Source organism: Bison bison, unplaced genomic scaffold, assembly GCF_000754665.1.
Source record: "Bison bison bison isolate TAMUID 2011002044 unplaced genomic scaffold, Bison_UMD1.0 scf7180017864440, whole genome shotgun sequence".
NCBI lineage: Eukaryota > Metazoa > Chordata > Mammalia > Artiodactyla > Bovidae > Bison > Bison bison.
In genome coordinates, this window is record NW_011495002.1 from 1,136,816 (window position 1) to 1,149,873 (window position 13,058).

Here is a 13,058-nt window from a genome sequence, read left to right on the forward strand (position 1 = left end):
CTGAGCAGCATCCAACGGAGATCTCAGTCAGCCAGGTGCCTGGACCAGCTCCCTGGGATTTCATGGTGTCCTTTTAAGGGGAGTGTGCTCAAAACGGTCCGTTTGGATGGCTGTGTTTGAGTGACTGAGCATGTCACCGAGAATTTTCATTTCCTTGTTTCACTTCCAGGCTGAATAATAATGATATTTCAATCCACTTTTTAAAAAACAGAATTTATCCAGGCACCTCCAAGACAATACATATAGTCTTTTATGTACTTCATGGAAATTTGGGGGACAGAGTGTTATTTTTAATATGGAGACATAGCCAGGTAAAGAATCCATCTGTCAACACAGGGAGATGCAAAAGATGAGGGTTTGAGCCTTGGGCCAGGAAGATTCCCCTTGCGTAGGAAATGGCAACCCACTCCAGTGTTCTTGTCTGGAAAATCCCATGGATAGAGGAGCCTGGTGGGCAATAGACCATAGGGTTGCAAAGAGTCAGACACGGCTGGGGGATTGGGCATATAAGCTGGGTACATCTCTTTTCTTTCCTGTCTGCTCATTAAAGAGTTTCAGTTCAGTTCAGTTCAGTCGCGTCCGACTCTTTTCAACCCCATGAATCGCAGCACGCCAGGCCTCCCTGTCCATCACCAACTCCCAGATTTTGATCAAACTCTTGCCCACTGAGTCAGTAATGCCATCCAGCCATCTCATCCTCTGTTGTCCTCTTCTCCTCCTGCCCTCAATCCCTCCCAGCATCAGAGTCTTTTCCAATGAGTCAACTCTTTGCATGAGGTGGCCAGAGTACTGGAGTTTCAGCTTTAGCATCATTCCTTCCAAAGAAAGGGTTTAGGGTCAACTTAAACACAGACCAAAGCCTTCAGATTGTTGGTTATTAATAAGTGAGTGTTACACCAGTTGCTTAGAAAGGGACATACGACTTCAACTTAGGGGGTAACTAGCATTTTAATGGAGAAGGCAATGGCAACCCAATCTAGTACTCTTGCCTGGCAAATCCTATGGACGGAGGAGCCTTGTAGGCTGCAGTCCATGGAGTCGTTAGGAGTCGGATACAACTGAGTGACTTTACTTTCACTTTTCACTTTAATGCATTGGAGAAGGAAATGGCAACCCACTCCAGTGTTCTTGCCTGGAGAATCCCAGGGATGGGGGAGCCTGCTGGGCTGCTGTCTATGGGGTCGCACAGAGTCGGACACGACTGAAGTGACTTAGCAGCAGCAGCAGCAGCATTTTAATAATACTTAGTGTCCTATTCTATATGTTCTAATATGTTGCGTCTGCTGCATATGCTGATGTTTTGTACGATACTAACATTCGTTAATTTCTTTTGATGAATAAAAAAGGAATTAAAATATCCTGCAGGAAAGACTTGGCCATTCTTCCTCTGATCGGGGTGGGGGGCTTCGGGGGCACATTTCTTCCACACGAATAAAATTCTCCCCGCTCTCTGAGGTCAGTAGCAACCATTTGAATTCTTTGATGATTTTTGCGCAGGGCTACGAGGAGGTGTCTCAGAAATTCACCTCCATCAGGCGAGTCCGCGGAGATAACTACTGTGCGCTGAGGGCCACGCTGTTCCAGGCCATGAGTCAGCCGGCGGTGCTGCCCTCCTGGCTGCAGGACCCGGAGCTCACGCTGGTACGCTGCTGCCGCAGGTTTGAGTCTGCACTGTTTCCCGTCGTTTCTGCAGCAAAGACTTCCTTTGTCTGCCCGCGCTGTGTGCTGGTGCTTGCCTGCAGTGTGATGTCAGCGCGCAGGTTTCTGCAGCTTTCTGTGGCTGGGATGGCTTTGCATAGTGAAGCGACCAAAAATGATTGTTATTTCCCGGAGGAGGAAGATGATAAAATTTATTTAGCGCCTCAGCTGAACTAGAGAGCAGGGGTTTGTTTAGGGCTTGCCAGAGCACTGAGGGCAGTTTGACTTCCGGGTTGCAGTCTCCACCAAGTGGGCTTTGTATTATACTCTCTGAGAACCTGCTGGGGTTTCCAAAGGCACGTTTCTGGGCTTCTGGCTCCAGTTCAGGGAATCAGCACCGTCTGGAGAGTGTTAGGAGAGTCATAGGCTTGGTACGTGACAGGGTGGCAACACCGGCAGAGAGATGGTTGCTGTCAGCTGGGGGAGGCTTCCTGGGGAGGGGAGGGTTGGGGGCTCTGTCCCATGCCTGGCCCTCGTTAGTTGTTTTGAATCTGCAGCCTGACAGTGACACCCCAAGGAGTCACGTTACCCCTGTGTCGTGTATCCATGATGGACGTCAGCTGAGGTCACGATAGGTTAGATGATAGACCATCCCTCGAGAGCTTGGGGGGCAGTCATGGTTGAGTGGAGCTCACAATATGACATTAATTGGAAGAAAATGGGAAATCTTGGGCTTGTCTTAACCCCCCGAACCAAAACCCAAAGTGTCAGCTCTGGGAGACGTGCCTCCCCAGCAACTTAGGGGGAAAAAGTCGGGATTTTAGTGGATCACAGGCCCAGTAGCAGCCCACAGGTGTGTGATGGCCTCAGTGATGAGGAAGCCTGTTTTGTAATGAAAGGGATAGGTAGGGAGTTTGAGGTGGACATGTACACACTACTATATTTAAAATGGATAACCAGCAAGGACCCACTGTGCAGCACAGGGAACTCTGCTCACTGTTACGTGGCAGCCTGGATGGGAGGGGAGTTTGGGGGAGAGTGGATACATGTATACGTATGGCTGAGTCCCTTCACTGTTTACCTGAAACTCACAGCATTGTTAATCGGCTATACGCCAATACAAAATAAAAAGTTTTAAAAAAACAAAGGAATACTGCTTAACACAGGCAGTGACAGCCTGTCTTGAACTGGGCTGGTCAGATCCCATTTTAGGGACTGCGGGCAGCTCTGTGCCTGTACCCTCGGGACAGAAGGGCGTGTGCCCGAGGCAATCTATCTCCTGAGAACAGTTGAAGGAGCTGGAGTATTTGCCTGGAATAAAGACTTGTAGAGGATACTGGCTGGCAGCTCAGCTAATTGCAGATCTGTTAGGTGGTCGGGGTGTCACATAGTCTCCGAGCACAGCCAGGCCCAGTGGGTGGAGAATACCGCCTGTCCACCTGGAGATACCCACTCTATAAAGCGGCATGAAAGCAGCACCCTTGTGTAAGTGTCTAGGTGATCTGTGAGAGGTTCTTCTAATCAGATGCGCCATCTCAAGCTGATTTCTCAGTATTAGCTTATTTCTTTTTTCAATAAAGAAGCAAAAAGAAATTGATACAGTAGGCTTTTTTAGCTTTGCAGGTTATGCTAAGTATTAGCACTGAAATATTTTGGAAATGTTGGTCAGCCTGCCTGTGGACCTGAGCCGCTGCTGGAGAAGCAAACACGAGCAACCTCACTCAGTTTTGCTTTAACTTCTGTTTGCTAACCAAAGCTTAAATTACAGCTTGTGACATAAAGTGCTTCTTAAGTGTAGGCTCTTTTCCTTTGAACTTTTTACTTTAAGGAGCTGCTTAGATTTATGAATTTAATTGATGTAATGAATTAGAATTCTTTTACTTTCCAAGAAACTCTGGTGCAGGTTACTTTCCAGGTAACTCTGGTCCACGTAGTTAAGCATATAAAATATTCCCCGTAAAAGTAAAGCACGATGTCCCTTTTGTTTTACTGACAGGATCCATCTGGGTAGGGTCATCTGTCATACTGAAAACAGTCTAGGTGGACTGTGCTTGGTTTCTGATGGTTATGAGAATATGTTGTGTGTGTGAGTTGTGGGGCTTTAAGGTGGTTTTCCTGGCTGAATTTGAGTCATACGGAAATTCTCAAGCATTCTCATTTCTTCCCTTTTCTGTATGTATCAGCCAATCAGTAGAGTTTTTCTCTTGGGAGCATAATCTAATTAGTTAGTCACAGTGGTATTATTTTTGTCATCTAACCTTTATTGAATGCCAGGAGGCCTGCGTCAGAAAAAAGCTCATCATACCTGCCGGGGGTGTCGTATGAAAGTCTATGAAACTTTTCTTGCTCTCCTGCAGCCAGAAGACTTGTCCCTGTGTTAACTTTTTGGCCCCCAGCATCTTGCCTTGATTTGAGCCTTTTCCTGGGAGGATCTGTTTTGTGATGTGTCTTGAGCAGGTGGCACATGCACCTCATGTTTCTTATTCGAGGTGACAGCGCAGGAGGGGCGCGTAGACTGGGTTGCTGCCCTTGCCCAGCGCAGGAGGGGCGCATAGACCGGGTTGCTGCCCTTGCCCAGCGCAGGAGGGTCACATAGACTGGGTGCTGCCCTTGCCCAGACTAGTCTGTCACCCCTCCCAGCTGTTGCGTGCTCTTGCCTGTGGCCGCCATCCCATCCCTGTTCTCATCCCGGCCCCTCCGCTTGGTCCTCCCTCAGGAAGTCTGCCCTGATAGGGGTCTCGCTGAGTGAGAGGGTGGTGTGGCGTGACTGGAACAAGTCAAGGTGGAACCACGTGTGAGCGCAGATGTGTGGAGAGACCCACAGAGACTGGCAGTGTGTGCCGTGGAGGGTGGGTGCCTGGACCACCTCACCTGGAAGTGGGGTCTCTCCATCACCAGATAGCACCGTGTAACTGTCGTAAGGACACATCTCAACATGTGTTAACACACATGCCTAAAACAAGCAGATCAGCTGATACCTAACTCTGTCTACCAAACATGAAAGTCTTACAGGAGTTTGGCTATGAAAGTCTCTGAGTATTTCCTGTCCATCTTCCCACTAAATTAGAATAAGTCGTATCCGATCATAAGAATTAAACCATGCTTGCTGTTAGAACTTGGTATAAACGATTTGAGTTTAAAATGGGCTGGGCTTGCTGTTAGATGCACAGTAACCGTCTGACAGCAAGTCAGTCTCCGTTTCCCCCGATGCTGGAATCTCTGAATTGCCGAAGACCTCTTCTGACTGCGACCACCCCAACCCCCCTCCTCAGCACTGCGAGTCAGACAGGTCCTGGGACACCTGAGCTTGTACGTGAATCTGTAGAGCTGGAGCTAGCCTCGGCCCCAGCCTGCCGGCCACCTGCTGTGCTAAACGTCCCTTGACCGAGCATGCATTTATCTCATCAGGAAATCTGTGCGGTGAGCCCAGAGAAGCCCCACGCCCTGTAGCTGGCAGGATCTGCTTGTACTCACATCTGGGGAGAGGCTGTCCACAGCTCTTGGCATCGTCCCTCGCTCCTGGAACACATTTGGTTTCAGGACATGATGGGGCAACAGGAAGCACAGGACCGAGAGCCTCCCTTGGTGTGAGCTCGGTGGTGGAGGGCCAGGCCACGCTTCCTGCACTGCTCAGCTGCTCTGGCCTTGCCGTCACAGCCCGTCTCACAGTCTGGCCGCTCCTCACCGCCTGTCTTCAGGTCTGGGCTCCTTGTGTGTTGTGTCTGCCTCCGTCCAGACCCCGGTCTCTGTGGTGTTGACTGTAGTCAGATCATCTGACCCTGACCTTGGATGTGGCTTGCTCTGGCTCTTCTTAAACTTGGGCAGCACCTGGTCCCCCAAGAGGTGGTGTCCTTTGGGACAGGGGTTCCGTTAAGTTTCAGAATGTCTCTTGAATGGGTGGGACCTGTGGCGGTGTTTGCTTAGAGTAGGATAAACCGTATCAAAACTCATATTATGAGTTTGGGGAAGGACACGTTTTCGGTATATGCTGTCCCTTTAGTCATAGTACTGACTTCAAGGATTATGGACATTTGCTAGAGAAAATAGGCTTTTAAAAAATATTTTAGTCACAAATGAAATTACACCAAAGCTGATTGCCTACTTTGTTAAGTATTTCCCATCATTGTTTCCTGTTTTTAATTTTGTTTCTTCCTTAAATCTCCTTTACTCTTAAGAGAAGTCCAGTCTCTGAGTGTGCAGTGTAAAGGAATAGCCTTGTATGTGTGACGTGTGTCTCATGATCCCCAAAAGCATGTAAAGTTATACTCTTTCTTCTTCTTTTTTTAAATCTGAGTAAAGGATTTCAACTCCCATTATTCTTTCCTCATAGTTTCTTTTTACACCTCAATTTTGGGGCTTTTTCCAGGATCACCACATCTCCCAGAAGTATACAACCCTGGAGAATTACTCTAGCGACAATTTGGTCCATGCATGGAAGGAGCGAGGGAATGGACTTTTATTTGGGTCCTCTGTGGAGTTAGGTCTTTGGGGTCTCTCGAGTACTTGAGTGCTATGCCTGCTTTGTGGGTCCTGACCCAGTGTCCCGTGATGCTCACGTGCTCTCCTGGGCTTCCCCCACCCTGTCTCCCAGCTCGCATCTGCGCAGCCAGTACTCTGCTCATTGGCGCTTCTTAGTGCTCAGTTGGGATTGCAGCGTGTTGCCACTTGAGGGCATTTTAGGTTCTGGTGAGAAACCAGAGGGCCTAACAGAAGGTTTGCAGGAGAACCGCCCACATGTTGCTGAAATGCAGGACAGCGTGGGCGCAGCGCTGGGCTCCTCTTGGGTGGAAAGGGGGGTCGTTTGTCATCATGATAAGTGAGAACGCAACCCTCCCACCCCCACGAGCAAGTTAAGTGTAGATGGCCTCACTGTGGTAACTAGCTGAAGAGGAGCTCAGTCCCTGTAGTGGTTTTGTCTCTTTGGAGAGATGAAACCCCCTTAGTTTCTCATGATTGCTGTAGATCGAGAAGGTGAAACTGAGTTATCATTCATGAAGGGTCTTCAGTGTCTTAGATTCAGGAGAACAGAACATACGGCCTCATTTAAAACTGTATTTATGATTGTTAAGCTCCGGTTCCAGGGAAGAATTCATCATTCTCTAATGATCTTTTGACTTGGAAGTGAACTGTTTTTCCTTTCTGCTTTTTATAGCACTGAGGTGACATGCCCGTGCCCAGCCCAATAACATGGACTTCTCCTGACACACCCTAGACTGCTGGGAGAGTCTGGGTTCCCATGCTGACATCGATTGAGTTTTGTCCCAGCTTGCCTTTCAGACTCCAGATTCTACTGATGATGAGGGGAAAACAAAGTAACAGACACTCCAGGAAAAAAGGCCGAGTGACGGTGTCCTTTCTCTAACGAGCCAGCCAGCCTGGTCCCTTAACCCTTGCTTCGTATTTGCAGTTGTAGTCTTTTATCTTACTTACACTGATTAGGTACTTTTTTTTTTTTTTTTTTACTGATTAGGTACTTAAACTGGAGACCATCTTGTTTCTTTTTCATCTTAAAACTATGATGGTAGTGTAAAAATTGGAAATTAGGTTTTGTTTTCCTAATCAGGAAAGGAGCAGGTTTTTGCTGTTTCCGGACCATCTCATTAGACCCAAAGCGCCTTCCTGAGTCAGGCATCAGGGAGTGGCAGGGTGGGGGCCAGTGAGCCCAGCTGGCGCCTGGGTGGGTTATGCCAAGACCTGCGTGGACACTGCCTTCACACACCCTTACACAGAGCTCTGGGGTGTTCCTGGCTGTGGCGGGAGCCCAGCAAGGTAGACCATGCCTTTGGGCCTCACCCAGAACCACCTTGTCACTCTAGCAGCCCTCCGCAGAGTGGCTGTTTCTGACCTCCTGACTTCTAGATTTAGGTCCTCCGACCTAAACCCAGACAGATGTGCAAAAATTAATTCTGGAAACAAAGGCCACAAGGTCGGTCTCCTAGGGTACGTTGTTTCTCACAGCTTGGCTTGTGCGATGGACTGTTTGGAATGTTAACCTTTTTTCTCTCTTCTGTTTCTTGATAACTCTAGTTACCAGAAAAGCTCATAAGCAAATACAGCTGGATCAAGCAGTGGAAGCTGGGACTGAAATTTGAGGGGAAGAGCAAGGACCTGGTGGATAAAATTAAGGAGTCCCTCGCTTTACTGAGGAAGAAGGTTTGGAACATGTAGTTTTCTTTGATAAGTACGGAGCTCTGACTCCCAGTTGCCCCAGCACAATGCTTCTTAGTCCTCACTTAGTGGGTTACAGGCTGCCCAGGTGGCTCAGCGGTAAAGAATCCACCCGCCAATGCAGGAGATGTGAGTTCGATCCCTGGGTCGGGAAGATTCCCCTGGAGAAGGAAATGGCAGCCCACTCCAGTTTTCTTGCCTGGAGAATTGCATGGATGGAGGAGCCTGGTGGGCTACAGTCCATGGGGTTGCCATGAATCAGACATGCCTGAGTGACTAAGCAACAACGGTGGGTTACCACTTGCTCTTGGCTGGATTTTACGCAAAGTGATTCTAAACAAACACAAACTCTTCCTCTGAGGTGTTTGGTAAAATGAAGAGGTATCAACATCACACACTCTCAGAGATGACATGTTAAGTGAAATGTTTAATTTTGTTTAAAGCAAACCTTACAATAGTAGTCTTTTCTTCTAAGTCATACTGCCAAGTGTCAGGGATGTCATTTGGTCCATATCTCGTACAATATCATCAGCGATATGAATACTCATTTATTAAATTCTTCCCAATTATGTTCATGTTTTAAGATTCTGTCCATATTTCTTAGGCATGTTTTCTTTTACAACGATTGTCCAGGGCAGTAGATTTAATAACTTGTCTTTTGAAAACGGTCCTCAGGGTTTCTCTGAAGCAGAGTTGTGAGAAGGCACTTGGTCAGCTGAGCCCCAGTGATTTGGTCGATAAACCCTCCCTCCGTGGCTCTCTGCTGTCTTACGCGGGTGGGGTATCCTGCTTGCACGCCGGCCCACATGGACCTCTCGGGTGCTGGCCTCTGAACAGCCCGGACGCTCTCCTCACCAGGAACCCTGGACACAGGGCCTGTTCATTGTTCCGGGCTTCGTAGATGGAGTAGGGAGGGATGTCAGGCGGCGTCAGGCATCGTCTTTCAGGACCCTTCCTAGCACACACCCCAGTCGTCAGCCTCTTAACTGTGGTCTGCTGCCCCCATGAGACCTACAGCCTCACGAGAGACTTCATACACTTCATATGTGCCAGGCTGTACCCTGAAGTTTCTATTATGTAATTGTCATGACCAGCAGGGCATTGTCACTGTGGTTGTCCTCACCACAGACGAGACCGTCCTGTCCATTCTTTTACAGCCAGTGCTGCCCTGAGCCTGACACACAACAGGCATTTGGGAAATACTTCGTTGAATGCATGGAGGACCCTGACTTCCTGGAGCCTAGTTTTTATTTATAAAAATGAGAAATGTGTGCTGGAAAATAATACTGTTGAAGAAGGACTAGTGATAAAGACGTGGGAGCAAGAGAAGGACAGAGGGGGTCTATTTGTGTTGCCTGTTGAAGCAGAAGACAGGATTAGAGGGGCTGGAGCCCCGCGCCGCTCCAGGCAGGCCCTGGGTTAGCAGCGAGTGGAGCACAGGGCTCTGGCCTGGGGGAGTGAGCAGGAAGGCTTCAGCATAGCCACTGTTGCCCGTCCATTTTAACTCAGATTTCTAAGTTCTTGAGAAGTCGCTTCTTACACCTAGTAAAGACACGCCTAGTAACTAGGTCTTGATTTGGGGGATGCTGAAGTGTCCAATTCATAATTATTCCATTACAATTATTCAGTAATAATCTGGGCCAGCACTGCCGACACCTCGTAGGTACCAGGCTGTACACTAAAGTTTTCAGTATTACGTAATTCTAACACCAGCAGGGCGTCGTGGTTGTGGTTGTGCCCACTTTACAGGCGACGAGACTAAGGCCCTGCAGGGGCCAGCAGCTGCTGGGTGGCGAGGCCCTTGTTCCATCCTGACTCTGACTCCAGAGCCGTGCTCTCACCTGCCAGCTTGGTGTACTCCTGAAAAATATGAGATGTTGTAGCTTTCAGAGTCCTGTGGCACAGTTATCACCAGTTAAGTGTACTCTTGAATTAAAAAATTTAATGGTTTTGCAGAGGACCAGTAGTTACTGATTATACACAAGGATTAGTTTTGTGTTGGCATCTCTTATTCACAAAGAGATTCTTAACTTATAACCACTTATACTTACAGGGTTTTCTTCCTCACTTAAAGAGTTAGCATTTGTTAGCTGAATACCTGATTGTTGTCGTTCAGTCGCTGTTGTTGTTCAGTTGCTACATCGTATCCGACTCTTTGTGACCCCATGGACTGCAGCAGGCCAGGCTTCCCTGTCCTTCACTACCTCTCAGAGTTTGCTCAGATTGCTGTTCATTGAGTTGGTGATACTATCTAACCATCTCATCCTGTGTTGCCGCCTTCTCCTTGAATACCTGATTCTCTCCTTTATTTTTAATCAGAAGTCAATATGAATTTCCTGAGTAGATTTATTCATCTGAAACTCAAGTAAGCTTTTAATAAGAGGTTAGAAGGGTAAGTTTAGTAAACAGGTATTCAGGAGCTGTCACAGTCTTCCTTGCCCATCTTCACGTCATAAGGTTGGCTTGGTGTTTCTGGGTGGTATCGGCTGCCATAAGCCCCTTAAAGGGGAGGAGTGATTTCAGCTATGCTGCAGGGCATCATCACACCAGGTCTCTCCTACAAATATTTGTTTATTGACTGGTTCCGTTTCTTGGCCTGGGAAGATACGAGAGTTGAAATTTCCATCCCGTGATCCTAGAGCTTGTCCTTAGTGCAGTATACTTTTGTATCAGATTGCCGGGGGAAAAGCTGAATAAGGAAAGCGTGTAGTCTAAAGAGTACAGTTGTTTGAGCTGGAAGATTGAATACTGAGTGTTGGTACATGACCTGTGGTCACCTACCTATTCTGAAAATAATTTTGTGCTCATAGTGTGGGGTTTTACCAGGGACTTTCAGAACAACAGTTTAATTATTATGTAACTTTCTTATTATAGTGGGCAAGCCTGGCTGAACTGAGAACTGCAGAAGCAAGGCAGATGGCTTGTGATGAACTGTTCACAAATGAAGAAGAGGAGTACAGCCTCTATGAAGCTGTCAAATTCCTAATGCTGAACAGAGCCATTGAACTCTATGACGATAAGGAGAAGGGAAGGGAAGTGCCGTTTTTCTCTGTGCTTCTCTTTGCTCGGGATACGTCAAGTGACCCTGGTCAGCTGCTGCGGAACCATCTGAACCAGGTGGGGCACACTGGCGGCCTGGAGCAGGTGAGTCGTGCCTTTGGGAGTACATTAACCCAGAGCAGCAGCATCAGCCTTCAACTACTGCCTCAGTTTTTGTGGGTCTGGAGCTCAGGAGCCCTGCCGTTGTGTGGTTCTGGCTCAGGGTTGCAGGAGGTTGCAGTTGAGTCTTGCTCAGGGCTGCAGTCTCCGGAGGGCTCGACTGCAGCTGGAGGGTCCACTTGCAGCCTGGTGCACACTCACCTGGCTGTTGGCGGGAGGGCTCAGTCCCTCACTGGGGGTCAGTGGGAGGGCTCAGTGCCTCACTATGTGGGGCTTTCCATAGGGCTGCTCAAATGTCCTCCTGACATGGCAGCTGGCTTCTCTCAGAAGGTGGTCCAAGAAGACAGCCAGGATGCTCCAGTGCCTTCTGTGGTCTAATCTTGGAAGTCACTCACCGGTACTTACACCAGGTTCTGTTTGTTAGAAGCAGATCACATCATTCTTCCCACACTCAAGTCAGGCATGCCGAAGAATTGTGAGCCTATTTTTTTTTTAATTTATTTATTTTTAATTGGAGGTTAATTGCTTTGGAATACTGCATTGGTTTCTGCCATGCGTCAACATGAATCAGCCGAGGGTATACATATGTCCCTTCCCCTTTGAACCTCCCTCCACCTCCCAGCCCTCGAGGGTGAACCTGTTTTATACCCACCATGGTTGTCTCAGCCTGGGCTTTCTCCTGTCGTGTGGTGGATGGGACCAGAACCCTTGGCTCCAGAAAGAAACCAAGCCCTGGGAAGGAGTCCTCTGAAGGGTCCTGTTTAATCTTGGCTGCTGTCGCTGTATTAGGTAGCATCCTTTAAAAATAGACTTTAGCCAGGAGAGCCAGCCTGCTCTTGGATCTTCAACAGATAGGTTGAGTTTGGAGTTTAACCCACAGACCCAGCGTGGTGCTGTCCTGTGGGTCACCGGTTGACTCACCACACTCTGCTCTTTCTTTGTTGGGTCATCACGTTGCTCTGAACAGCCTAAGTTCTTCTTTAGTCGAATAGCCAACCACTTGAGAAGCATGGTTGGTGACATTGAACAGGAGACAGGGATCAAGACCATCCCCGAGAAAAAGAAATGCAAAAAAACAAAATGGCTGTCTGAGGAGGCCTTACAAATAGCTGTGAAAAGAAGAGAAGTGAAAAGCAAAGGAATAAAGGAAAGATACACCCATTTGAATGCAGAGTTCCAAAGAATAGCAAGGAGAGATAAAAAGCCTTCCTCAGCGATCAATGCAAAGAAATAGAGGAAAACAATAGAATGGGAAAGACTAGAGATCTCTTCAAGAAAATTAGAGATACCAAGGGAACTTTTCATGCAAAGATGGGCTCAATAAAGGACAGAAATGTTATGGACCTAACAGAGGCAGACGATATTAAGAAGAGGTGGCAAGAATACACAGAAGAACTGTACAAAAAAGATCTTCATGACCCAGATAATCATGATGGTGTGATCACTCACCTAGAGGCAGACATCCTGGAATGTGAAGTCAAGTAGGCCTTATGAAGCATTACTATGAACAAAGCTAGTGGAGGTGACTAGCTTTGAAATAGTTGAGCTATTTGAAATTGTTGAGCTATTTCAAATCCTAAAAGATGATGCTGTGAAAGTACTGCACTCAACATATCAGCAAATTTGGAAGACTCAGCAGTGGCCACAGAACTGGAAAAGGTCAGTTTTCATTCCAATTCCAAAGAATGTTCAAACTACCTAACAATTGCACTCATCTCAGATGCTAGTAAAGTAATGCTCAAAATTCTCCAAGCCAGGCTTCAGCAATATGTGAACCATGAACTTCCAGATGTTCAAGGAAGGTGGTTTTAGAAAAGGCAGAAGAACCAGAGATCAAATTGCCAACATCCGCTGGATCATCGAAAAAGCAAGAGAGTTCCAGAAAAACATCTATTTCTTCTTTATTGACTATGCCAAAGCCTTTGTGTGGATCACAATAAACTGTGGAACATTCTGAAAGAGATGGGAATACCAGACCACCTAACCTGCCTCTTGAGAAACCTGTACACAGGTCAGGAAGCAACAGTTAGAACTGGACATGGAACAACAGACTAGTTCCAAATAGGAAAAGGAGTACGTCAAGGCTATATATT

General features: G+C 47.5%; 1 protein-coding gene across 1 annotated transcript in view; it reads left to right on the forward strand.

The window, feature by feature from the left end:
* Positions 1 to 13,058, forward strand: part of OTULIN (OTU deubiquitinase with linear linkage specificity) — a 39,283-nt gene that overhangs the window by 18,422 nt on the left and 7,803 nt on the right. The window contains exons 5-7 of the mRNA XM_010858808.1: positions 1,498 to 1,641; positions 7,666 to 7,791; positions 10,681 to 10,950. Coding sequence (XP_010857110.1) covers positions 1,498 to 1,641; positions 7,666 to 7,791; positions 10,681 to 10,950 — 540 coding nt within the window. The remainder of the gene's footprint in view (positions 1 to 1,497; positions 1,642 to 7,665; positions 7,792 to 10,680; positions 10,951 to 13,058) is intronic.